General features: G+C 41.5%; 3 protein-coding genes across 6 annotated transcripts in view; 2 read left to right on the plus strand and 1 right to left on the minus strand.

The window, feature by feature from the left end:
* Positions 1 to 98: 98 nt before the first annotated feature.
* On the minus strand, positions 99 to 27,510 carry ssuh2rs1 (ssu-2 homolog, related sequence 1). Of its 4 annotated transcripts, none has more exons than XM_080496639.1 (14): positions 27,498 to 27,510; positions 5,610 to 5,640; positions 5,434 to 5,498; positions 4,775 to 4,879; positions 3,433 to 3,508; positions 3,144 to 3,273; positions 2,507 to 2,567; positions 2,128 to 2,249; positions 1,978 to 2,040; positions 1,807 to 1,889; positions 1,601 to 1,693; positions 1,105 to 1,210; positions 597 to 704; positions 99 to 517 (listed from the first exon to the last, which is right to left on the minus strand). In XM_080496639.1, exons 2-14 carry the CDS (start codon positions 5,630 to 5,632, stop codon positions 377 to 379), a joined length of 1,176 nt encoding a protein of 391 aa, XP_080352765.1. In that variant the 5' UTR covers positions 5,633 to 5,640; positions 27,498 to 27,510; the 3' UTR covers positions 99 to 376. The 4 variants fall into 4 exon arrangements, with proteins under 4 accessions (XP_080352765.1, XP_080352763.1, XP_080352764.1 ...); XM_080496637.1 differs by lacking the exon at positions 27,498 to 27,510 and adding an exon at positions 5,779 to 5,879; XM_080496638.1 differs by lacking the exon at positions 27,498 to 27,510 and adding an exon at positions 5,731 to 5,857.
* rpl32 (ribosomal protein L32) lies at positions 6,132 to 9,096 on the plus strand. The gene is made up of 4 exons (XM_080497324.1): positions 6,132 to 6,177; positions 6,718 to 6,818; positions 6,908 to 7,089; positions 8,932 to 9,096. The coding sequence occupies exons 2-4, from the start codon at positions 6,723 to 6,725 to the stop codon at positions 9,059 to 9,061; spliced, it is 408 nt and encodes a 135-aa protein (XP_080353450.1). The 5' UTR covers positions 6,132 to 6,177; positions 6,718 to 6,722; the 3' UTR covers positions 9,062 to 9,096.
* LOC308130334 (glutamate receptor-interacting protein 2-like) overlaps positions 13,595 to 27,513 on the plus strand; it is a 31,321-nt gene continuing 17,402 nt past the window's right edge. The window contains exons 1-10 of the mRNA XM_080496642.1: positions 13,595 to 14,021; positions 16,704 to 16,784; positions 17,469 to 17,604; positions 19,014 to 19,159; positions 20,097 to 20,180; positions 20,255 to 20,330; positions 20,993 to 21,138; positions 22,831 to 22,978; positions 23,070 to 23,239; positions 27,172 to 27,300. Coding sequence (XP_080352768.1) covers positions 13,982 to 14,021; positions 16,704 to 16,784; positions 17,469 to 17,604; positions 19,014 to 19,159; positions 20,097 to 20,180; positions 20,255 to 20,330; positions 20,993 to 21,138; positions 22,831 to 22,978; positions 23,070 to 23,239; positions 27,172 to 27,300 — 1,156 coding nt within the window. The 5' untranslated portion in view covers positions 13,595 to 13,981. The remainder of the gene's footprint in view (positions 14,022 to 16,703; positions 16,785 to 17,468; positions 17,605 to 19,013; positions 19,160 to 20,096; positions 20,181 to 20,254; positions 20,331 to 20,992; positions 21,139 to 22,830; positions 22,979 to 23,069; positions 23,240 to 27,171; positions 27,301 to 27,513) is intronic.

The following is a 27,513-nucleotide window of genomic DNA, read 5'->3' on the forward strand; positions in this document are numbered from 1 at the left end:
CTTTGTGTTCACGGTTTATTATCATGATGGCGAACACGTTCTGTACGTCATCACACAAGCGACGGTCGACTATTAATGACGTAGGACAAGGCACAAAACATTGCGAAATACTTTTATTGGTTTGATAAACATTTGTCTTACAAAATGGTGCACATGAAAAAAAGTTTGTGCAAAAGCGCAAATCCCTTAAACTGAAAGAGGCATTGTAAAAAATTTTTTTTAATTGTGTTACCATAGCAGAAAGTGGATTAATACATATGGTTAATACAAAAACATTATTGATCAGTATCAAATCTTTCATTTTTGTGTACATGATATAATTATGATGCATAAGTGTCATTAAGCGGGCTTGAAACGGGGTATCCACCCATTTCATTTACATGACAGAACAGCAGCAGGTGGCGGGGTAGTTGTCAGCATTCACTTTGAACTCATTCCCATAAACAAAGTACACATGCGATTTTCCTTTCCACAAGTAGGTGACCCTGGTGACTGGGATCAGCTCGATCGTTTGACGCTGCAAACAATGACAGACATCATGATCAATACTATATGTAGAATAAAAGGAGTTACGGTCATATCAAAGATATAAATACCTGTTGCAGAATGCGCGACGTCTGGGAGAACTTGCCCTGGTGTTCACTGACAAATCGCTGTGCAGCCTGCACAACCGCAGGGTCTGGAAAGCCCATCACTGGGTACACCTACAAAGGCATGGCCATGAAAATGTGCAATTTTAACTTTCATTAATTTCTTAGATCAAGCAGCACAGCAACATTTTGAATTGTTGATCATCTTGTGAGAGATGAATGGGCACAGACATTATGTATGCAGCTTTAATCGTTCATTAGGGTCATATCGAATGTGTTAAACGACAGTTCCTCTTGCTGGGAATCCATGTTTGGACTATGGTCTGAGCCGAACAAATACAAACTCCAGTTGCAAAACAGCTCAGTCAATGAGTTGTGTAAACCATGGAATCGAGTGGAACAAAGCGGATGCATTCTCTTTCTATACAGCATCGAAAGCAAATATGGTCTAAGCAATCATGTTTTTTTTTAAAGAAATCACAGGCACATCAATGTTAAAGAAGGAGTTGCTTACCAAGTACTGAGAATCTCTGAAAAGCTCCTTGCCAGACACTTTGCTGAGGTTGTCCACCTGAAGTCCACTCAACTGCTCCACAACATAATCATCAGAATTGTTTGTCCTGCAAATATGTACATTTAAAGACATTATTCTGCAACATTTTAAAGCAAGTGTGGACAGTAAGATTTTCCAACTCCAGTTTTCACATGTTTCTGACCTCCTTGTTTTGGGTGCGTTCTGGTTCTAACACACATGATTGAAACCAGTTGTTTTTTTTAATTTGCTTTGTAATAGAAAGAGGGAAATCTATTGATTTGAAGCATTTATCTTTGATGTTTGGAAAAAAAAAGGCAGGTAGTAGTTTCCCATCTGGAGTTGGAAAACAATAATTTACAGTAATTAAAAGATAGAAAGCAGACATGTGAATGATTTTCATATTATAAAAATCTGTGCTTTAGCTGTGTTATTTCAATCAGGAATTGTTAAATTAAAATTATTCATAAGATGGTACCATTTCACAGTCAGGTTGATGTACACCAGGAGTTGTTGTTTTCCATGGCATATGTCACACTGCATTGCTCCTTGGCCATGGCAACGGCTGCAACTGTAATAAAGCAGAATTTTGTGATTCTGTTGTTTTTAGAAACAACATAAGATATCCAGTTTTAAATTGGTCTGGTGCTTTAAATCCAATACAAAATCACTGTAAATACATACTTTTCCCTCCCTCTGCCACTGCAGTGGTGGCATCGATCTTCTCCGTGACGGTACCCGGATCCGTTACACACCCAACAAACTTTCTGTCAGACATAAAAACAAAAAAGTAGATTCCTCCCAAAAAAAGTCTTAAAACAATTATTTTCATTGACATTTGTGGATAACACTTACATTCCCTGCACCAGCACAGTCTTTGCAAGGTTTTCGTCCCATTCCCATACAACCGTGGCAGCTCTGTGGATGAAAGGCTCCACTTCACTAAAAAGATGTAAAAAGTTACAGGGGAGTTTTGTGCTACAAAACGTATCTTAAATAAGTTACCTTCACAGATGATGTGTAGGGAACTTTTAGTGTCTGTTTGTCATTCACAAAGAAATTCGCTGCTGTCGCTGGAATATCCCACGGGCCTGGAGGTGGCTGTGCGTACGCATCCACTGACTGGCCTGATACAATTGAAATAGCAAATGATTACAGGAGTTGAATTAAATGGATCCCCCATGGCATATATCCTAACTTAAAATTAATTAATGTGACAAAACCACAAGATTACCGCAACGCTAAAGTAGTATCTTCAAACAGGTACCCTATTTCTGAAAATATTTTGAGATTTATTAGCTTAAAAACATGATGGGTGATGGCTTAATTATTATTATAATTATAGTTTTCACCCAAGAGGGTGTATAAAATAACAGTATTATACCAGTGTATGGCTCATGACTCCATTCTGTAGATCTCGACTCAGTAAAGGTTTCCAGGCGGTACTAAAAGGAGAAAAAAAAAAGAAAATAACAAAAACTGTAATGTATATTTTGCTCTGTCATGTTAAAGTGAAGGATCTATGTCAAAGGGTAGCATGGTCCTCCCCTGGTAGGAACGTGTAGCAGCAGAAAATGCTGAGATAGATGCCTTCTCTGTAATCATATTTATATCACAGCAAGTATTTTCATGTTATAGGATGAAATCATGAGAGAATTGGGCAGTAAAACATTTAGTAAAACACACAGATCTAAGGGAAGATATATGAAAATCACAAATTATGCTTTAGTGTAAAATTTAAGAATGCAGCATATATTAAGACAGACCGAATATTATTAATTAAAAGAATCTCACCTGGATGACGAGATCGCTGCTTTTATTTGCCAACGAAACTCAACAACCATTATACAATATCTTATATGTGAGAAAAATAAAGAGTCACGCTGTGGTTCAAACTGTGAGGGAAGCTCATTCTCCCACACCGTGAAAACCCTGACCTGTGTGACTGTTTGTACACGGTGCGTCAGAAAACATCAACTAAATGTCAAGCACTCCCACACACAATTACTACTCCCTCTTACCCTGTATGTATTGAAAGCCTCCATGTTGGTGATCACACCATCCTTTGCTGGCGCAGAGCTGTAGCAGCACTGACTGGAGGCGTACAACTTTAAGGCCTCCCGGGCAGTTTCCTCAGTTATCGATGGGATACTGGCAGCAGAGGAAGAATGACTCAATTAATTCAACAAACTCCTCCGTTGAAAGGAAGTGACAGTCAGCATAGTGCTGAGGCAATGCAACGGTCTTTCTAGCAAAAAAAAAATCTTTCTCGTAAATATGTGGAAAGAGAGGAAATAGTCTGAAGCTTACTTCCAGGATGGTTGTTCAGGCGCAGGTTCAGGCTGGGGAACTGGGTGAACAGGCATCGGAGGCGGCAGAAATCCACCTAAAAGACATATTGCCCTTTAACCAATCTATACTTTTTTCTGTTGTTAACATTTGAATGAGAAACAATATTATTATTATTATTATGGTTGTAGATTTGAATACAAATTAAACTGGGCAAAATGTCATTATTTCATCAGTTTGAATTGTACCTACTTGCAGGTAGTCTGTGAACAATGAGTGGGGGAAATACTGTGCTTTTATACATCAGGAGCATTTTGCCAATATGTAAGATTATCCATCAGTGTTATTGAGAAAAAATTCATTGAAACACTGAAAAATGTGTGATTTTCATAAATATTTTGATGATAATAAATTAATAATTGTTTATTCTACAAAGTGTTGGTTCAAAAGCTTCAAATCCCAAGACGTTTAGAAATGGCTGCATTGGAAGATCTGTTCAGTCATAAGTTGTTGAGTTAACTTTGAGACCACAAGTTTGACTGTGATTAATTAATTTAACTTATGTGTGTTGTAGCAGAGTGAATCTACATTATGCAGCAGAGTAACTACTCAGACCAGGTAGCAGTACACAGAGTGGCAAAACACCTCAAATGAACTGGAAAGAACAATCTACATAGAACTGAATACAAGCTGCCAATAAACTCACTGAAATGTAACTCATATTTTTATTAGTTTCTTCTAAAATCTTTAAAAAAAAATAGCATTGAGACAATAAACCTTTAACAAAACAAACACTTAACATAGACTACTAATGATGCTCTTTTGCCCAGCTGAAATCTATCCACAAGTTACATTTCCTGTCACAAGTTAGAACCCAACACAGTGCCAAGGTTTTTTAAGGTTGTTTGTAGACACAAACTCTTGTCTGATACGTCTCCTGAACTTTGGCTCTCTTTACGTTGTGGTTTCAACTGTTGTTTTTAAGTGCTGTATAAATAAAGGTGACTTGTCTTGACTGAAACATAGCATCTATATGTCGTCATCATTTAGGCTGTTAATATTCATTGCTTTCTGCAAAGTTTGAATTTAATGCAACACCATTTCACTACTATTGTACTATTGCAGTGATGCATGGGACAAATGCATATTTTAATTTTAATTTTTCACGTTGAATCTGTACGTTTGTCAGGTTTTCCTTTCCACCGTCTCCTATACTTGCTCATGTTGATTTATTGAGGTCTTTTTCTATGTATTAGTGTATTGAAATGTCCGCCACAGAAATTAAACTGAAATTAATTGCTTTTGAGGTTATACACAGGATGTTAGAGTGGCAGATAAGACATCCAGAGTGAGCATACTATACCTCCTCCACCAGCCAGTGTTCCTTCATAGCCAGGCATGTTGTCAAACATGCTTGCTGGAGGAGCAGTGGGGCCATGGGACCCAGCTGCGGGTGGGGCAAGCATTGCTGAAACAAACCAGAAGAACCAGTTCATTCATACACAGCTGTACACCTTTGAATCTCACAAACCTCGTGACATATGTTCACTCAGAAAACTACACAAAGATCATAATGTTTACTTTTCATCCAGGAGGGTATGTTTAAAGGGTCTCGCTGAGTATCACTCAATCCTATGATTAAATCTGAGGCTACTTCCTGGGAGCTTTCCAAGATGGTACAAGTTTCTACATGACAGCCTCAAAAGATTTCCCGAGTCACTCACCGTGTCCCTCAGCGTTAATATCCATTATGAGAACGTTTTGTATCGCAAATCCACAATGGTCCAGCAGCAGTTAAATGCCTGGAACACCAATATATAGACTAGACGGCTGACTACACGTTCCAGTGACCGCGACGCTGTTTGCCTCAAACAACCTGTAAGTCGAGGCGTGACGTCAACCAGCACCCCGGACGTGTGCGGTTGTATATCATAATAAAGCAAATAATACAAATGCGTACAAACAAATACTAGGCGCATCTCAACGAAATAAAAAAAAAAAAGGATTTACGGAATTTCTTACCAGATGCCCCCTCCGCGGTGGGTACATAGCCGGGATTGGCAGTCCCGTACGTGTCTCTTTGGGGGCTGAAAGTAACGGGAAACGAAAGTTAAGGCCAAAATAGTAGAAAGCAGGAAAAAAGCCTGAGCAATGTTATATCTCTGGTAAAATAGTGAAAAAAACGGAGGATGACTTACTTTCCAAACGATCGGTATTCCATCTCAACAACTAAATGAGGAAAATAGAGACTCAATACTGTCGTACGTGCTGATCACACTGTCACAAATCATTAAACTTAATCATTTAATCTTAGATCACCTTGTAAACACAGTTTCCTGCAATTCTACAACCAGTGGACACACTCACCCTCCCCAAAGACGACTTTAACTGCACTATAATGTGTCGTGCTGCTCTCACCCGGAGCTGTGATAAACAGGGAATGGATTTAAAAAAAAAAACGCAGTGAGATTTTGGAGAAGTTTAGAAGCCCCCCCTTCCCCTTCCAGGAAGTTCGCAACAGTCGTTTGAGGCACAGATGTTTATGGGAGAAAAATAAGATAAAGACTGAAATGAAAACTTCGTGGGCGACAAGCTCCACAATGTTCAAAATGCTATCTTAAATTAGTTTGGATAAAGTGGTGAAAACGTTCCACAATTTCTGTGTGCGTTCTTAACTACAATACCCATAATGCATTGCGGCGCTCACGGAAGTCCTTTTCTTTCCTTCCGCCATTGCCGGGGTCCCTTTTGGATTTACATCGGCGGGTGAGTTCACACAATCTGTGTTAATCCGTGGAATTTAGGTGTTTAAATCACCATCCAGACACATGTTTTCTAAGAATGACCTTTAGTCTATATCTACTGGCCAGTATGAACAGATTCCCTGCGGTTTTTCGGTATTAAAAGCGTCGTTTAGACCTAAAGTGTTGTGGCTAACCTGCCTCCGTGTAATGGTGCCGCTTTCCTTGAAGGCCCACTGCACCACTGCAATACTCTCTCAAATAAATGCCAGCAGCAAAATTCTTGTGTTGAAAGTGTGGTTTTCATATTTATTACCAGGCTAATCGGGGAATGTGCACTATTACAGTGGCACGATTAGCCGGCGAGCTAAACACCGACCGTGCTAACGTTTAGCCACATGTTTCTTCAATGAATAATAAAAACATGCTTATTTAGCATTTCTGTTCTCGAGTGTCACCTCTTTAAATGCAGTCGATACAACAACCAAGCATGCTTAGTGTTTTGTAGGGATTTCTGATTGCTCTGATCATAAGGTGTCGTAAAACTTCCCTGTATTGCTTGCAGTCATCATGGCAGCCCTCCGACCCTTAACGAAGCCCAAGATTGTCAAAAAGAGAACTAAGAAGTTCATCCGCCACCAGTCTGACCGATATGTCAAGATTGCGGTAAGTGTAACACGCAGAGTATTGACCAGGTGTGAGTCACAGGTGCAGAAGATAACCTGCTGTTTGTGGCCCCTGTGTCTTCCCAACAGAAAAACTGGCGTAAGCCCAGAGGTATTGACAACAGGGTCCGCAGGAGGTTCAAGGGTCAGATGCTGATGCCCAACATCGGTTATGGTAGCAACAAGAAAACCAAGTACATGCTGCCAACCGGCTTCAAGAAGTTCCTGGTGCACAATGTCAAGGAGCTCGAGGTCCTGATGATGAGCAACAAGTGAGTGGACACTGAAACTTACAAATCAACTCGCCTCTTTTCTCTGTCTCGCGTTTACAAGTTCAAATTTTGGTTATGGTAGAATTAAGATAGTTTATGGATATGTTGGCATCAAATTAATGAGGTTACTCTGGTAGTATGTTTCAGCCATCACGTCGTACTTTGACATTTGAAGAACAAGTAAATATTCAGTAGATTAAATTGACTGGTCAAGCCCTCATGGTTCACATTATTAAAGCTTAACACGCTCACTTAAAAAAACCCAACTTCTTACCATTGAGGTTCAGCAGATGTTTGGTCTCCAAAAGGCCTCAGACAAGCTCATATGACATACTGCTAGTGTTCAACGGCAGCAGAAGTATAGTCCTTGTGTATCAACTCACCAATGTCATTGAGAATGTCCATTTAAAAGCCAGACCTTGGGTGTTGAATAACATTCTGGTAATTTAATATTTATTACACTGTGGTCCTAATTGCCATTGACTCAATGGAGTTGAATAACTTCAAGGGCACTCTAAAACCTGTGTTCATTCTTAATGTGTGATGTGAAAACACTGCGATGTTGGTGACATGCACAGACAACTCAGATCAATACTATTAGTCAAACTTCTGATATAAATTTGTTACCTGGGATGTTGATTTGTTTTGTCTTGGAATATCTGGACATCTTGTTGGTGTGCTCTGTGGGACATTATGATGTGAACTTTGCATGTAATCATGATGCAGTACTGGATGCTTCACTTGTTGTGGATTGATCCGTCCTTCTATTTTCTTTCCTGTTTTATTTGGAGTCTGTTCTTGTCGACTGACTTTGAAGGTTCTCAGTTTTTAGATTGACTCTGACAATGAGGTGAAAAGTTTTAGTCTCATTCAAATTGACCCATGGAAATCAGCAGTTTGTCAGTTTCATGAGCTACCAGCCTGATAGTTGACCAACACACCACTGAAGCTGGTTAAGTTGGTCTTAGGAAAGCAAAATAATGGATTACGCAAATTTTTAAATGTCTATCTACTTGATACTTTTAATTCATGTTGTGTAATTATTAACGGTTTATATTTGGGTGTCTACATCCATGAAAGTGCTGTCGAAACTCGTACCACACATGCACACAGAAATCATGTCTGGGGAAAAAAGAAAGCTTAAGCAACCTGTTAAACCTGTTTTTAAAGGTTACTATTGAACTGAAAACCGGAAGTTTTTCGGTGAGGATGTTTGAACACTTTTTGAGGGTTGTGTGTGTGCGTACGTGTACTGAGTAGTGAGTTGTCTGTGGCGCAAGGAGATGATCTATTCCTCATATTTAAGGTTGACGTGTGAAAACATGCACAACTGAAATCCCATGGTTAAATGTGAGTTGTTTTGCTTTGAGGCTTGGACCTCACAGCTGAGCTGGGTTTTTTAACTTCCCCACTCTGGGATCTGCGATTTAAAGGGGGGAGGGGTTGCAGGCTCCTAAAACGATGCCTCGTGTGAATGGTCGGCCAAAAACGGTGCGTTTACGTTCTCGTGTGGACGGCTCCTTAGGCTGCAGTCTTCTGCATCACAATGGTGATTTTAACAGTTTCCCAGTCTTTTGAATTGAGCATGCAAGATATGTCATTGTCAAGTACAAAATCCTAAAATAGTTTAACTATATTCTGATAGTCTTTGAGTTTTGAGTTTGATTACTTTAGCTGCAAAGAGGCAATGTGAGGCTGGATTTTAAATGTATCGAAGTGTATTTAAATGGTTATTAATACAACTGTAAGAGGTTTCGTTTGATGGGCTGATATTTCAGTGGGTAGAGTTTCAGTAATAAAAACGTATTCATTAACAAAGTGCTGTTTTCTCTGCTTGTGTAGGACTCACTGCGCTGAGATCGCCCACAACGTCTCGTCCAAGAACAGGAAGCTGATCGTGGAGAGGGCTGCTCAGCTGGCCATCAAGATCACAAACCCCAACGCCAGGCTCAGGAGTGAGGAGAACGAATAAACTGTTCAGTCAGAATAAATGCTTTAAAATAGAAACCTTTGCCTCTTGGTTCATTTTTTTTGCACTTCACCGTTTGTCTGCAGGAGTTCTGCACAGTCAGCGAAATGTGCAAAGTAACTCGAGCCTCAAACAGCTCTTTCTTGTCACATTCGTTAATTCAGCCATTTATTTTCAGATGAGCTATATTTGTGTGGCAGTCAGAATGTAGTAACATGGTCACGTGTGAGTTTGAATCTCTGCCAGCCACATTGCTGGTTGTATTCTGCCCTGGAGTAAGACGGGAGCTTCTCCTTCCAGATGACTGAACGTAAGCAGAACAAAAGGGGCAAAGAAGCCCCAAGAGGAGCGCTGACCCATAATACAAATACTGTACCGGTAGGTCACTAAACCTGATGGATTTCTACTCCAGAGATGGGATGCAATAATTTTGTCGCAATTCTGGTTTATAACCAAAGTTTGAATGGCCAAATAAACTGCAATCAAATGTAAGTTGTTTTTTTTTACCGTTTCCTAGTTCAGTTTCCTGTTCAATTGATTTGAATGGCTGCATCATAGGTAAATGAGGGTTTTATTTTTAAATGGATTATCAATACATCTACAATACTTTAACCAAATTATACTGGTGGGATGAGGAAATACTCTGGACGTTTTCAGTCTATAACATCCAGACAGATTAGAGACTAAAATAAATTGAAGGGTTTGTTTGCACACAATGCGTTAGAGTGAAAAGCTGATTCAGTGGAGGAATTCGTCTGTATCCGGTGGGAGATTTGAGCGTTATTACGGAGTATCACCTGATTTCTGTTCAACTTCGAACGTTTGGTGCCTGATCTGAAATATCCCCTTGATTTCCGAGTCGCCGTGAGCATTTTGCTGCTGTATACAAGAAGTCTCAATGGTATAAATCATAACCAGTGTTATATGAACTGAATCAAATTTTTGAATTTTAGCGGAGTCTGTTTAAAAAGGATGAGTATTGCTCATTTAATTACTTAATCTGTCTTATAAGATGAAAGTGTGTTTTTAAGGCCATTGCCTGGATTGGCCTGCTCAGATTGTATCCAGTTTTCAGATGTTCAGCGCTGACTCCCTGCAGAGAAAGTTTCCATTGCATCCTGGCAGACAAGCTGTGCTCCACAGCCCTGAGCCCTCTGCCATCTGCTCCCGTACCATTGACACTGCCAGAGAAGCTAAAGCACTACGTCTATTTGACCGGTCAGCTTGTGGATGCATGGATGTGTGGATAAGTTCTGACATTGGGGAGAAAAAGCAGCTCAGTTTTGGATGCAAATCGCTCCTCTTTTCAAAGAAAAAAAAACAAAACTTGGTCCTTTTCTGTGGAGGAGTTTTAAAGACTCACCTGAGGACTGGATGTTCTCCAGGGAGGAGAGATGGTGAGACTGTCAGGAAGAGGACAGGATCTGTTTTTTTTCTTTTCACCGGTCAGAAAATGAACATGTCAGCAAGGGTAGTGTTTGGGAAAGGGCGTCCCGCTCCAAAGCAGCTCTCCTTCGCCTTCCCCCAGACAGACTCCCTGAGGAAAGGCAGCCGGTCGGCAGGAGGAAAGAGGAGGATGTTCTCTTTTTCTCTCAGATGTCGACTGGGCATCATCAGAGGGAGAACCAAAGGTAAAACATACAGGAAACCTATGTAGTGGTCTTCAATATTTATTTATTTATTTATTTGATTTTGACAAGTTTGCACATTAAATTCCATACCATCATCAGTTTGTTTAACATCTCAACTTATAAGAAGATTTAAAAAAAAAAACGAATTGTAATTGTTTGTGTCCAGCAGGTCAACTTGATTTTGAATTTTAGCGGAGTCTGTTTAAAAAGGATGAGTAAATGTAAAGTAAAGTAAATGTATCGGTAATATGTGTGGAACATTAGTGACAAACAAGTTGCTGGGTTGTCCTTGTTGCATCAGGTTAAATCTTGACCTTGAGTGTGAGGTGTCATGTTTCAAGTACTGGAGAGAGCATACAAATTAACTCAGCATATGGAGCAAATTGGAATCATTTTCTTTGGCAACGGAAGCTGATCACTTGTTGTGGAAGAATGATTGTGTCTTTTGTTTAACTGACAATCGGACCAAAATTAGCGCAGGGTTATTGAGCAAACAGCAGCTTGGTGAAATAGTAACTGCCAGGAGCAGCCTGAGTGAGACGTGATCAATCGATATGTAACAGATTTCAAAATAACGACTCTTTATTTGTTACTGTGGCTTGTTAGTATATGAGTCTTAATTCAAACCCTGACTAGAGCTGCTCTTCTCTGCAGTGAACAGCTTGAGGGAGCGGTGGCGGTATCGTCAACTATCGGGAGAGACAGCAGTCCAGCTCTCCAACACAATACATGTTCAGATTACTGTTCTATTGTTACCAAGTCTTTATTCTGGATAGAAGAGGAAAGCAGATGGCAAGTAGTTAAAAACTATTCATGATGGCAGCTGGTTAAAAGAAGGATGTTTAAAATCAACAGGTAGGAGTCACACTACAGCAACACCAACACCTTCTCAGACATTTTTTACTGGTTTTATTGAGTCGTCTGAACTATTTTAGCTTCCAGTGTGCTGGCCTCGCTGCCGCACATTGCTTGATGATGAAATTAATGATTTTGTTTACATACCTTATATTCTCTGGTGAAAATATGTTTGGTTGTGCAGAAACTTAATCAACCGACCCAATGTTAAACTGCTACTCACCTTTCTATAAAAATGTGCATTCATTAGAATATACAGTATTATAATCAAGGCTTCTCCTCTGTGCGGAAATAGTGTTCAATGACCCTAATGAATTAAAGGGGGTTAATTTTGTTCTCCTCACTTGCAACTAGAGTTGATCTCCACAAGGTGGCAGTGTGATCAATGAAGAGCTTCTAGTCCAGTCCCACCGGTCCGTCACCAATGACATTACTTCACTGTTATGGATATTATAGTTATGATAATCACTGTTAAATACTGAATATAAGCATAAGTCTTTCTTTGTGTGGGATTTTGTACATTTTTTATTGCATGTTCTTACCTTACTTGTTCATCATGCCAAGCCTCTGTTTATAACTAAACAATAATTTTTTATTTTAACCCCATCAAGATGTCATAATTCATGTTGAATGACTCGGGATAGTTTCTAGCCTCCATATTTATTTGAGCAAAACGTTGTTTCCAGAGGTTTTTGTTAGTCTAACACAATGCTCTATAGCCCGATTCTCTGTATTCTGTTGGAAATTAATTAGTCTCGCTCTGAAAGACTATGCTCGCTCACAGTGAAAATGGGGTATTAAGGACAAAAGTCCCTGAGGAAATTATGTGTACGGAAGAGTATTGTGTCCACTGGAACAGCTGACTAATTGGGCTCCATGCAGCAGCAGGCGAAAACATGGAAATGTTTGTAATCATTTTACAAGTCCTCACAACAGGTAGATGTGGACGACCGGGTGTCATTGCTCAGAATTCCCGAGGTTTGCTGTAATTTGGTCGTCGCGACGTTTGTTTTGCTGTCAAGGTTGGATCTTTTGGCTTTTCAAATGAACTCTAATGGCAAATATGTGGGTGCAGTAAAAGCAAGAATGTGAGTTGAGGGCCTTGCTGTCGGTGGGTGTCAGGATGTGGCAGACTCTGAGGCTTGTGTCCTGACAAATGGCCGGACAGGTGCAGACAGGCCTTCTGTGTTCGGGTGGAAGGAAACATTAGCAAATGGTCCTTTAACCCACCGGAGGGGAAAACATGAAATGTGAGAGCTAAAAAAAAATTGACTTGATTTTCAGAGCACAATCTTGGATATGAGTACATTATTGCACACAATCACAATATGAATGTGTCAACTGTGCAGTCATTTTGTATTTACAAGGGATTTTGCATGTGCATTTTTCATGGTGTGCTTGCATGTGTGCGTTTGCTTCTTTTGAGGGACAAAACCAAATGATACTGGCTTTGTACAAACACAAGCTCTATAAATGAGTGCAAGCTCTATTTGAGGAGAGTGTGACACCGCTCAGGGCTCAGACTGACAATGAATGTGCAGGTGGTGATAATTGTGCCGAGAGTGAGGGGAGTGTGCATTTTTGTCACGTTTAATCTCACAGTATGTGTGGGTGGGATGTGTTAGACTTGGTGGGAAATGGAGAAAGACTGTGTGTGTGTGTGTGTGTGTGTGTGTGTGTGTGTGTGTGTGTGTGTGTGTGTGTGTGTGTGTGTGTGTGTGTGTGTGTGTGTGTGTGTGTGTGTGTGTGTGTGTGTGTGTGCGTGTGCGTTTGTATGTGCGTGCAGGGGGGAGGGAGTGACTCTCATGTGTATATGTGTGTATGCCTGCCTCATTGAACCCCTCTGGCAGAGAGAGAGAGAGAGAGAGAGAGAGAGAGAGAGAGAGAGAGAGAGGAGAGAGGGAGAGAGAGAGAGAGGGAGAGAGAGAGAGAGAGAGGGAGAGAGAGCCACTCTAGCTCAGCTCTGTAGGAGAGAAAGACGGGTTATGTGTGAGCTCATGAGTGTATGAACAGGACATGATAAATCCTTTAGGAAAGGGACACACGATTAGTACGATTTGCTGAAACCAGGGACCACAGCAAGATGGCAAGAACAGGACACAAACTGTATCACCCTCTGCTTTGGGATTTCTAGTACAGAGCTTAGTGGACAGCATCTGTGAGGACTGAGGGGAATCATCTGATAAGTTCGAACAGAAGAGGCACGAAAGAGCATCTGAGGATCCGATTTTACGCTCTGGAGCTCCAAACATCTCTGGCTTGGGTCTTCCAAGCCTGAAGGAAATGCAGGCTTCGGCACAAACAGAGATGTTTTTGTGATTTCATCTGGGCAGTGCAGACCTGGTCCCTGGGGTCGTCTACTCAGGTGGACCCTCTGCTCTCTGCCTGCTACTACACATCAGCAAGGTTGCTTCCTGGCAGTGACTAAACTGGCGCCATGCTGTGTGGTCTGAGAAGAGACACCAAGAACAGCATTGGTAAGAGTGCCACATTCTGATCTTTGCAGTCACAGGAGCTGGAGCCACAGGAGGTCACTCATCACCTGTAAAGAGCTGCTTTCCTCTTTCATGTGTCTGTGTGTTGGGAGAGGCAACTGGGCTGTCAGTTCTCGCATGCGTTTAGCCTGAATGCAATGGAATTTGAAAGCAGAAAAATTGTATGACATGAATTATAGCAGTGATGAATTGCAAGCAATTTAAATGTCAGTGGACTCGAGCACCAGCATTCTGCCAAGTGTATTTAGGGCAGACATGGCAACTTAAACTGGGGCTGGATGGGCTCCGTTTATAAATAAAGTTTTGCATCTGAAAATAGCAGTATGATTTCATTGTCATTTACAGCACCGCCCTTGTATTTAACCTACATTCTGATTGGATGTGAGAAGGATGGCATGCACTGCCCTGAATTAAACCACAAGTTAATTAATTCACCGCATGTGCATGCGGAGACGAGGAGTTTCGTTTCGTTTTATTCTCCGGACCCTTTCGATGAGCAAACCACAACACTGAGTCAATAACTGACAATCTTCCACAAATATAACGAAGATGATATTTTCACGTAAATGTGATAGTGTTTCATTGTTTGGACTGTGAACAATCACATTAATCCTGATCTTAAATCCTGCCTCGGGTGAGTGATGGTTATTTTAAGCTGGAGGAGGCTGGCTGGCAGAGTCTTGGTGGTACAGTAGTGTTCAGTCACGTGCAGCGTGGGTCTGTGTAACCCACAGCCAATGCTGCCTTTTGACTGCAATGACAGCTGCTGGACTGTCAGACCCCCAAGGAGCCCGCGTGGTTACGAGGCTTTTGCTTAGACTAATGTGCGTGTGATGTGTCACCTACTTTGTGTGTGTGTGTGTGTGTGTGTGTGTGTGTGTGTGTGTGTGTGTGTGTGTGTGTGTGTGTGTGTGTGTGTGTGTGTGTGTGTGTGTGTGTGTGTGTGTGTGTGTGTGTGTGTGTGTGTGTGCCTCACAGCTACTGGACACAGTATTTGTGCAGGGATGTGGGTAAATTAGTGTGAAATATCATATTATGCATGTGTGTGTTCTGTACGTCACCCAAACATGGCAGTGCACAATGGAGGAATGTGCGCTCCTCCTGAGGTCTGAGTCATGCAGCCGTGTGCACATGGAGGAAGAATTTTCTTTTTTACTCCTTGTATCTCACGGCTGCCCAAAGGTTTCAGGTCAGTGAAGGTATGACAAAAGGTCTATGCCTCTCATCTGTCTAAAGGCCTCATCCTCAGACAAGACAGATGTGGAGACTCGATGTGGGCCTGGATGGAGCAGTGGGCTGGATGCTCTACAAGCATTTATTTCCTCTACTTCAGTCTTCACAAATCAGAACGTAAAACAGCGAAAGACACAGCAGAATAATGGAAATGGCACGTTTTATGTCAAGCTGATATGTTTTCAAACCACAGTAGCTACTTTTGTTGACAAACCCCCCCCCAAAAAAAAACATACTCAATTCAATTTCCATTTATTACTCATTGTTTTACTTCTGCTTAGTAGATATTCAAGGTTTGGGGGGATTCACAAAGTACAAATGTGTAATGCATTCAGTGGAGTGCAGCTTAAATAACAATTTGAAGCATCTGTTTAGATTTAGCAAAATGGCACCGGTTAAGAACATGGGCATTTAAAATTAGCCGTTGCCGTGAGCGGTGTCCCTTCAATACTCTGAAATCAATGTACTTCATCTTTATCATCGGATGTCTGCCTGTCCAATCAACTGACCAACCCAACAAGAGGTTTTAACTAAAGCGCTACCCAAAGCATCTGGCCTTTGTATATTTCTGTTCTTGAAATTGTCCAGCAGTTTAAAAGCCTCATTCAGTTATTGCATAATGACTGTTTGAAGAATAGTTTATTTTTTTAAACCAGTGTTTCTACCATGCAGTATTAAAGCAGTCACTGAAGACTCAGTTTGATGAAAAGCGGGAACAAGCCCCTAAAAAGAAGACCTGGCACAGCTCTGCTTCTGACTTCTAACATTATGTTCAATCATTGTGCTGGACAGCTGAAAAAGGTAATCCACAGTGGACAGGATTAAAGAAGTGCCCACTCAGTTTCCTCATCTCTCTGACTGCTGACATGACTGCAAAGCTGCATGCAGGTTCAGATGGGCAGCGGCTTCGCTAATCTGAGGACTGTGTCAGAATTGGGTCCTGCTTGAGGGTGAAAAACCTTAAACATATCGCTCTCTTTCTGTAGTCTGTGCTTTCTCTCTCCTCCTGTTTCTCTCTGAACTCTCCCCAGTATTGTGTATGAATGTAGAAGCTGCTGTTAATGACATAAATAGGATTTCCTCTCCATTAACCGCGTGCTGTTCCTTCACACATGGAGCTCGCTCTTAAATTCTATGTTTCATATATAGTCAGAAATAAGATATTTCACACCTTCTTTGTGGACCGCACAGAAGTCAAGTGACCTTTCAGGGTTGTGAACTCACGCTGATCACTCTGCTGCTGTTAATGCCTGACGCATGTGGCCATTGGCTTTGTGCCATTTTCCTCCCAGAGCTCCGCGATCACCTCGGGTGAAGATCACAGCGTTAAGAGTGTGGGCTGCTGTCATAGTGTGCGAGAAACAGTCATGTTCATTCAGGCTTCTGCTGCAGCGGTGCCTTACACATCCTACCTCTCTGCTGTCTCCTCAGATGAAGGACCATACTCAAAGGGGAGCCAAGAGTCAAAGGCAACTGACCAATCACATTCGTCCCGGAGGCGCAGCCTTTCAGGTACAATACAGTCAAATCTGACTTCACATCATCTTGATTTGCCCGTTGTCTGATTCAAGAAACTTGTTCAACTCACCACAGTCCTCGACAAGAAGAATCCTGCCATCTATGACTGAGATTTATGTGTATGTCTCACCAGCATTATTGCTTGACGTTTTATTCTTTTGAATGCTTAGATAAGGTGAAAAAAATGCTTGCGTGGCATATCTGTCATTGGTACTAAAACCTATTTAGCAGACTTCACGTGGATGATTCACCAGCACAGCAAAATGTGGACCATGAGACAGAATGAGTCCTCTGACAACACTTTATGAACACATGTCCATCAATTAATGCCAACGCTCTTTTCTCTAGTGGTAGAATTTTAGTTCATGCTCTGTCTACGCCAACATAATTTTCAATTTGTCTGTTTTAATGCAGTTTTCCCATCCAGTATTTAGTGTGATTAGCAGTAAATCTGATCCCGCTTGTCCTCCTTGTGAACCTGTCACAAAGATTAGTTCAGACTGAGAGATTCATAGAAGTCAAGAGAAGATGGGAGAGTGAGAAAATAAAGTATGTGCTCTTATGTCAGGGAACATTTCCGGGGAAAACGTATTTCACTGCCTTCAAGACAGGGCGATTCTGTCAAGCAGATGCTAATGCTGACTGTGGATCTGTGCCTGCATCTGTATCTGTCAGCAGAAGAGTACAGAGGGGTGACCACTGTGGACCTGATGAAAAGGGAAGGCAGCAACCTTGGTCTCACCATCTCCGGAGGGTCTGATAAAGATGGCAAGCCGAGAGTGTCAAACCTACGGCCAGGTGGGCTAGCTGCCAGGTGAGATCTCTGCTCTGTGATGCGCGTAAAACGTGGCAACCACCCTGAGCTGTCCGGACCTGTTATTCTGCCCCCATAAACCTGCATGCGTTGTAAAGTTACACTAGCCAGCCGGAACTGTGGAACTGTAGGCATTGACTTGGATCAGAATGATGTCAACCTGTGGTAAACGCTCATCTTGTAGTGTAACTATATTTTATTTTCACTTCACACCTGTTTCATAGTGTACTAATAATCACTCACGATAGCTCCGCTTTTTTATGTTCAGAGAGTGTTTAATTAAGATTTAACAAATTTTCTGCATGAAAAGGAAACATGGTGTGAGACTCATGATGATTAAGCAGCATGTGATTGAACACACACACACACACACACACACACACACACACACACACACACACACACACACACACACACACACACACACACACACACACACACACCCTGGTTGATTTTGCAAGAATGACACGGTCCCTCAGAAAATGTCTTGGCCAAATATGACATCACTTGTCAAGTCCAAGGAGGTTTAAAGACAGCCACTGCGTTAATTCTTCCAAGCAGCTTGTCGTTCCTCGGCTGAGTTCATGCTTGTGTGGAAGCTAATTTAGTGGGTGGAGAGGCAGCGACAGACAGGACAGAGACTGGCAATGACATAGTGCGATGCGACTGGACCACAATGACGGACCATTCAGTTCTTCTGTTGAGACGTCACTCTGTCTGCTGTCACTGCTGACTGGCAGTAGCCCAAAGGTGGGAAGGGCAAACAGGGCAGAACATCTATTTAATTAATTAGCTCTCCAGTGACCAGTGTGTTGACTCAGAATGCCATGAGTGAGACAACATGCGCTTATCGTCTGCGGAGAGGAATGATTTTGAGGCATCTCGCTCCACAATTCAAACATCGAACTATGATTGCTTCTGTAAATGTTTACAAAGTACTTGTCCATTTTTTTGATATCCACATAGAAAGACAATGCAGTAGAAAACACCCAGAACGGTAATTCGCATTCGATGGCTTCGTCTCATTTTCATCTTCAGATCAAATTGCTAATTACAGGTAGCCTGGAGCGATGAAAGAAAAAGCTGGTTTGAGACATAAAACCAAAACAATGAGCTGAAAGTGGCCATAAACGTGCAGAGATGGCAGTCGGTCGATAATTCTCCGTGTATGCATTGCTGCGAGCCACAGCTCTCCGTCACATTGCAGTTGTGAAACGTTAAAACCAGAAAATCAGATTATCATGACTACAGTATCAGCAAGTAGTGCAATCATGCAGAAGTGATTAGACGGTCGAGAATTTTTGGTAACGAACATGCTGTGAATCTAGAGTTATTTGTGGCTTTCGTAGGGGAAAGCTGCCTGTGTTATCTTCTTTGTTGCTCTCGATGTTCTGTCCATATTTCTCCAGGAGCGATCAGCTGAATGTAGGAGATTACATCAAGTCAGTGAATGGCATCAATCTGTCGAAGCTACGGCACGATGAGATTATCAGCCTGCTGAAAAACATCGGGGAGCGGGTTGTGCTGGAAGTGGAGTATGAGCTGCCTCCATTTGGTATGTGAAGCCTTCAAGAGGAACATTATGCATATCATGCATGCATATTCATGATTCGCACGACTACCAGATGGAGAAAGGCCGATTAAGGAAAAGGTCGGAAATTTAGGGAAAGCAATATCTGTTAAAAAAAATTTTTTTTAAATTAAACACATGAGCCAAAAACTTTTGGTCATGATGGAAGAAATGTTGTGAGAGCTTAAACCTTGACATTGACATTGACCGTGACCTATCAACACGTTGAACAAATGAAGCGGATTGAATGTTTCTAAGAATATACAGCAAATGTACATTTACATTAAAATCGTAAAAATGAGACTTGCACATGTCAGAGAAACCCATATGATGACGCTTTCGAGAATCTGGAGCCCAAATAGGAAAATACCCATTGTTTCGCCGTGAAAGGCCCAGTTTTCTGTGTACATGAGAGTTTGTGTGTCAAAGTTTGGCTTCACTGTAATGACTCTATAGAGGGTTGCAGGAAGCAATTTAGGGGAGGTCCAGGAAATAAAGGTTGGGAACCACTGAATCAGATGATGAAAAAAAACAATTGTGGATTCAGACATGGGCATATCAATGCAGGTCATTTCTAGTGCATCTTTAAACTAATTGTTTTGGCACATTTTCAACATCAAACCAATGCTTCTGTCAGAAATATCCACATTGTTTTCAAAATGACTGTTTGATATCCTTTTACAATCGTCTATGGAGTACAGCTGCTCCACAGAAAAAAAAAAAAAGTCTGCTGAAGCAAAAGTTCTAATCTGTTTGTATTTCAATCTGCAAATCACCAAATCTATACGCATGTAGCGGTGTCGATGGAGGTGTTGGCTCCAGCGTGTTGCACTTGGACTTGGACAACGGATGTTACTTGTATTTTCTTTTATCTGTTTAGATAAATACCTTTGTAACAATGTTACTTTATCTTTGCTCTCAGTGCAAAACCCCTCGGGAGTCTTAACCAAAACCATAGAAGTGTGTCTACACAAGGAGGGAAACAGCTTTGGGTTTGTCATGCGAGGTAGGTGTTTGTGTTGTGTGAACTCTCACAGAAGTGGATAGTTCTTGTCTGATTTGCCCCTGTTCGTTTCTCAGGTGGTTTCCATGAAGACTGGCGCAGGTCCCGTCCTCTGGTGGTCACTCACGTCAGGCCTGGAGGTCCCGCCGACAGGTGAGGATTTGAACCCGAGAGAGTTTGTTTTTGTACGTCTATACACATGCAGTTATCTATGAGTCCCATATGTATTTAATGTCTGGAGCAGGCATGAATGAACCCATTGAAATCATCGTATGTGTGCATGCAAGCGTGTCTCTGTTTTGTGTGCACTTGGCTCTATAGCTTAATGGATATGTTGTACTAATTGCTATATTGTTTGCTTTTGTCTCTTGTCCTTGTGGAATATTTTAATAGCAATGCATGTCAAATGATACAAAATCACATATGTCTTAATGTGCATATGACCTTTTCAGTATCATTAGTACAAGCTCAGACCTCGGCATCAAACTGTGGCCGTGACACATTTGCGGTACGTTATCTTCAAAGCAGAAAGGACACCGCTCATCCCGAGGCTAATGCAACATTACAGTTTTACCCGTGAAAATTTAGAGTATCAAAACACTGGAGCAACATAATTCATCATCAAAGACTTTACGGCCATTTATCTTTGTTTCTCCTTCATCTCACCTGGGAGGAAACACTCATGTGGAACAGTTTAATCACTTACTGAGACTGGTGCTTCACAGCCCATGTGAGCATCTTGTTTTGGTCTCCTATGGAGCATTTTCAAATATATATATTTATTTCTTTTTGTGCTTTGTCTTGTCTTTCACCAGGGAGGGCACTTTGAAAGCCGGAGACCGGGTATTGAGCATAGACGGGATGCCTTTGAACAGAGAGAGGCACGCCGACGCTTTGACCATGCTGATGCAGAGCGGCCAGGAAGCTCTGTTCCTGATCGAGTATGACGTCTCTGTCATGGGTGAGCACACACACATACACAGGGAATATGTGACGGCATGGTAGGGCAGAATTGCTCTGAGGGTAAATAATGTGGCCGTTTGGCTGTGGAGATGTGAGTGAGTGAGTAGGGACGCCACCAGGAGAGTCACACGTGCCCGAGAGCACATTTCTGACAGCGGAGGAGTGATAATATGAGCTTAATTTTAATGTGTGGGTCTCTCTTCACTTAAACAATGGAACAGTAAAAAATAAATTTCTTTGCACCATTACTTAGCTCAACTTTTGTCCGATTGGTTGACTCCAACAAAACATGGCTGGACATGAGCACCAGACATCAACATCTAAATCTGCACTTGTTTGAATACAGAACCACATTTATATAGACATTTTATGTAATGATAATAGTTACATAATATGATTCTCAAAGAAATATTTAAAAAGGACTTAGAAGGAAATCTTTATCTTAAAAGGAAGTCCTATTGAGATCAAAATCTCTCTTTGACTGGGATCTTGTGTGGCTATTTTGGCTAATGCATTTTTTTATTTAAACTGTCATATTGGTTTTGTTGGATTTATCATCATTGTGACATAATCTCATCTAGTTTCAGTCCAAAATACTCTCGCCACTGCTTCAAAAACTAGCAGAATGTGGCCTGAAGCACACAAGCTCACTACATGACTAAAGGCCTAATTATAACCTCCATTGGTCATGGTGACAAATTTTCATGATTGCACACTTTGCACTGGTCTGTGCAAACTGGGGCAGGACACTAAGGACAGTTGACACACATTATATGTCTCTGTGGGGTTTTAGGATTCAGACCTTCAGCCTTCACACAGCCAGTCAGAGCAGAAAAAATGATTTAGAAGTGAAATCTGGGGGGAAAAACCAGGATCTTGTGAACCCTGAAATTGTCATATAATTTATTCTGGGCACTTCAACACTTTATTTGTCTCACAAAGACCACCAGTCACTGAAGATATTTTCCTTATTCCACTTCACAGTATCCAATGTGACTCCTCTCCTTGTCATTACTTTAGTCATAATGTCGAAATGTCACAGCTGACAATGAATTATGTCTCTTTATGGCACATTCCTATGGGCTTTACCACGTGTACAGAAATATCCTTCATTTTGAGCAGGACTGTTCACCTTTCTGGTGTTCATAGTGGATTTCCTGTGTGTGACATACTGTTCACAAACATATGTGAACAGTCCATTTATCAATAACCAATATGAGGCGATTCATCAACAGAAAGGAGTCACAGTCACTTAGCATCATCTGGGCCTATCGATTGTAACTTACACTTACACCTGTCGGATAAAAGATTAATGACATGGAGCCTAAACCAACATAGTCGATTAGCTGTCTGCATGAGCACTCTACGTGCTAGGTGTTGTTAACCGTTTCCATTTTGCTAACCAAGAAGATGCAATTCATCCCTAGTGAATTGCACTTTTAGAATATAATTCAAAAAATTTTCTGCAGTTTTGTAGTTTAATTTTATTACATGTATTCAATTTTAATGCTCAGCTGCTGAGAGCTGATGTATTGTAAATCTAATATCAGTCCACTTATCTGTTCCTGTTTTGGGGCTTTTATTTTCAATGTGTGTAGAGATGGCAGAAGGCATTATTTGCTTCCAGGCTCCATGTCCATCCTGTAACCTTGTTGACCTGCATACTATCTGTGTGTGTTATCTGTTTCAGAGGCGGTGCAGCAAGCCTCAGGCCCTCTGTTGGTGGAGATAGTGAGGGGTCCCTCAGCCAGCCTGGGAATCAGCCTCACCACAACAATATACAGAAACAAACAAGTTATCATTATTGACAAGATAAAGCCAGCCAGTGTTGTGGAAAGGTGAAGCTATTTTTATTTACATTACCACTTCACTGACAATGTCCTGCAGTAAACCCTGATGACTGAGTCCATCTCTGTTGTTCTCTGTCAGGTGTGGAGCGTTGCATGTTGGGGACATCATCTTGTCCATAGATGGAACTAACACGGAGCACTGCTCCCTGATGGAGGCCACACAGCTTCTCGCCAACAGCTCTGACATCGTTAAACTAGAGATTCTTCCAGCTAGTCAGAGCAGACTTCCCATCCGACCACAGGACACAGGTACATAGGTCCTGCAGGCAGGGTGTGATTAGCCACTGTGATCAAACCAAGAAATAGATTGTTGATTCATGGGCACAGGACACGTACTAGACTGAGGTTTCCACCTGCAATAATAAACAGGCAAGTGTAATAGTCAAGAATTACAGTTACTCTTGTTTGTAATTTGGCAGTATTGCACTAATGCTAATGTCAGCTGTCTACTGTCAGTAGTTTGTCACAGGACAAACACAGAACAGCCACACACACATTCACACCTACAGATAGTTAGTCAACAAATACCCCAAATGCATGTTTCTGGACTGTGGGAACATCTGAAGAAACCTCACACCAGCATGGAAAGAACATGCAACCTCCAAGCAGAAAGGCCCTGAACCGGAGATATTGTTGCTAAAAGGCCAAGGAGCAAAGCATTACTTCACCATATGACCTGGTTTAATATCTCTGTGTTTAAATAAAGTTATTGTCACCAGATATTGATTCCAGGATTGTAATAATCAGCTTAAATCATTGATTAAATTAATCTAAAATAACAACAAAATAACTGGGATAATCTACTATCTGGTGACGTGACCAAAATCTGGGACTCAGTTGCAGAGCTCACATAGTTCCGAATCCACAATGTTCACATTTATTTGTTTGAATCCGGCGGTCATGTCAGGAATCTGTCCAACAGGGAAAGGTACAAAAAATCTGCAAGACAAAAATCAAAAACCAAAGGACAAGGAAAAATCACAAAACCAAGAATTCACAAGAGAAAATTTAGCAAAAACAAGCTGGCAAACAATATGTGAGCGAGTGGGGGTAGACTGGTGAGAGGCTAGAAAAAGGAGGGGAAGCATGAGACCATGTGCACAGCGTCTGGTTACAAAATAAAGCAGGAAGTGGGATCAAAACAGCTAGTTGTCACACAAATTAACTGGAAAGCTTTTTTAATAGCATATAAATTAATATCAGAGGTATTGCGGTTACAGGCTTTAGAGTCAGACTTTTGTTAACAGAGCTTGAAAATAAGTAAATAAGTAAATAAGTGGGAATCTACAGCAGTCAGACTGTGGCTGAACTGCTTTAAATATTTCACCTGCAGCAGGAAATAGCCTGGCTGCTTCCCTCCAAGCAGTGTGTGTGTCTTGTTGGTCTGCATAAGGGGGCCAAGTATGTGCCAAAGGAGCTGTGGCAACACGCATGCACACGTGCACACACACACACACACACACACACTTTCTCTGCCAGAGATCATGTTCTTGCCATGTTCTGTGAACTTCTCTCTGGGTCAGCAGCTGCAGGGGGTCTGAGCATGAAGGCATGAGTGGATTCACCAACATGACAAAGCTATATAGATCATTCTCTCTCCACTCACCAAATAGATGAATGGATTCAGTTTTAAAATGCCTTTAATTTGTTGATTTTGCATATTCTGGTCTTTCATATATCACTGTATGTATGGATTTATTTGAACACTTCTGAATGACGTAAGGTCAATCTTTTGAAGCATTCAGAACCAATGCCAAGTTGTAGTAATAGTGATGATAAAAGATTTGTCTATTCTGCAACTACACAAGATAAGCTTGTCATGATTCACAGACATATTATGCGCACACAGGCACCGTATGCAGCTTCTAAGTTCACCTTATGAAACCCAGGTTAGCAGCGGTCATCCTAAACACTTATTTTCTGGGATTGCACTTTGCACTTTTAATTACAGTTTCCGTGAAAATCTTTGCCTTCCAACATGCAGCTTGTAATTTAACACCAGCTTCATTGATGATCAGGCCGCTGCGGAATCCACATCAACACCAAGTCTAAATCAACTGTAAAAAGCTTCAACCTTAATCTCACTGGGCTTACTGAGACACACTCCTTATTGGATACTTAGCTTCATGTGATACAAACGCCACCACTTCCTTCAGGGGTCGCCACAGTGGCTCATCTGCTTCCATCTCTCCCTCTCCTCTGCCTCCTCTACTGTTACAGAACAGGAGGTCTGTTTCTAATCCTGCTCAGTCCTCATGAAAATCTCAGCACCTTCATCTCTGCCACCTCCAACTCACCTTCCTGTCTTTTACACAGTGTCACTGTCTCCGAACTAAACACGATGGCAGGTCTCAGTATCGTCCTGTAAAGCTTCTCTCTCACGTCAGCCCTGACACTCCTTTCCATCCTGCCTGCACTTTCTTCTTCACCTCTTTTGTCACCTGTCCATTCTTGCGGATGGTTGATCCCAGCTACTTGGACTGCTTTGTACCTTCACCTGTCCACCAGCTCGTCACACACGTGTGAATTAATTCTATTTGGTCTCTACTGACCTTCATCCCTCTTCTCCCCAGTGCAGACCTCCACCGCTTTTCCGTCAGCTCTCTTCACAAATTGAATCATGTTTATATTATCACCATTTCACAATCAGAAAAAAGAACTGTCTGGTCGCAGATTTTTGGACTTGAGATGGTATGTTTTGTCAACCATTTCCAACAAAATGCAGCGACTGCCGATGTTTAATTCAGATGCATATTTATTCAGTTGATTTACTACTCCTAAATTATTCATGTTGAGTGCTGCTCAACAAACAAACAAAAAACAACAACATCTAATTGAAGCCACACCAAAATGTTGGAATATGGACTCTCTCAATTTAAAATCTTATTGCATCTTTAAAAAGTCACAGGCTCGGCTCAATTCAATAATGAATCAGCTCTCGAACAAGGTGTTGTGGCATTATGATAAGATGATATTTTCACAGCTTTTACCCCCAGGATAAGACATGATTATAAGATGCAATTTGGCTAATCTGCTCTGGGGATTTAATAAGACTGATATGGCCACCATGAGATTAGGAGTTAATGTTTCTTTCCATCCTTGTAGATTGAATGCGCCATTTCTTGGAGAGATTCCCCAAGGTGAGCTTAACATAAGCTGGCAGAGGCAGAGCTTGACAGGTTTGATTGAGTCAGATAGAAACTGGTTTCTGAAAAAGGGCCAGAGGTTTTCCTTAAAATATTCAGAAGACATACAGCTGGAATTAACCAGGCTCCTCCAGGATGGCAAACATACCAGCCGTTACTGTAGTCACCAGTGTTTAAAGCAAATCCTCCAACCATGCGCACGAGTCGGCGGAGATTAGACCCAAATGAAGCAGCACGGATTACTGTCACATGTAACATTCAGTGACAAATTTAGCTGCATGAATGTGTGGAGGAAAGTTAATTATCGAGGTGTGTGTCATACAGTGGGTCAGCTGCTTCCCTTTGAAGGCTCGGCGAATGCTGTCGGACTGAATTCCCTGCGCCACAACACGAGGGATAAGATGCATTTCAGCATAAAACAATAATCTGCGAATTTCTCCATTTCTTTCGGAGTCGAAGAAAGTCAACACAAATACTTCAAAAGGATTCAAGTGAAACACATTAATGCTGCCAATCAGATGTGGAGGTGGACACAGTGTGTTAAGGCCAATCAGGCTTTCAGCTGCTCCCAATCAAGGTCAGACCACAGTTGGGTTCGCTTCTTCATCATGTCCAGTGGGCAACTCGCTGACACCCTTCTTGTACCTTTGGGTTTGTTTGAGAATGAAATGGTAAAAATGATCCACAGATTTCATTCAGCTTGGTGGAAGTTGACTAGACAACGTAAGATTCAAAATAATAATTTTTGATTTTATTTATTTTTTAACACTTTTCAGCTCTGTGTCTAATTGATCCTCAGATGCTCATCTAAACACATTAAACCACAGGATTTAATCTAGCGTACCATGACAAAGACATTAAATATCAATTACTCTGCTCTGAATTGCCCCCGAGGCGCTGTGTAGTGAGGTACAAATTTAGACATGGAAGTAAAAGTGTTTTTTTTTTTTTTTTTTTTTAATGGGCTGAATTTAGGGGGTGCACAACATAGATGTGGTTTAATTTATGCATGTGTTTCACTCCTTGCCGCTGCAGTGAAAGTGCAGAAAAGCAACCATCATCATTGGGACCCGAACAGCAACTACTGTCATCCCCCACATGCCAGCCACAGTAAGACATGGAGCAGCCCGAACCACCCACACAACCAGCAGGACCACTGCAAATGTAAGTTATCACTTGTGACAGCACTGCTGCTGGCAATACACCATCGCAGGAGTCCTTTTCTTCTGCACGACTGTTAAATCTTTTTCCATTTTTCCCCCTCCATGGGTGACCACATTTCTTTCTTGTGTTGCCTGTTCCCATATGGGTTGGTTTGATGAGTTTTTTGTTTTCCTCCCCATGTGTCAGCTGTTTGATACCTGAAGTGGTATGTCT

This window comes from Blennius ocellaris, assembly GCF_963422515.1.
Source record: "Blennius ocellaris genome assembly, chromosome: 5".
NCBI classification, from domain to species: domain Eukaryota; kingdom Metazoa; phylum Chordata; class Actinopteri; order Blenniiformes; family Blenniidae; genus Blennius; species Blennius ocellaris.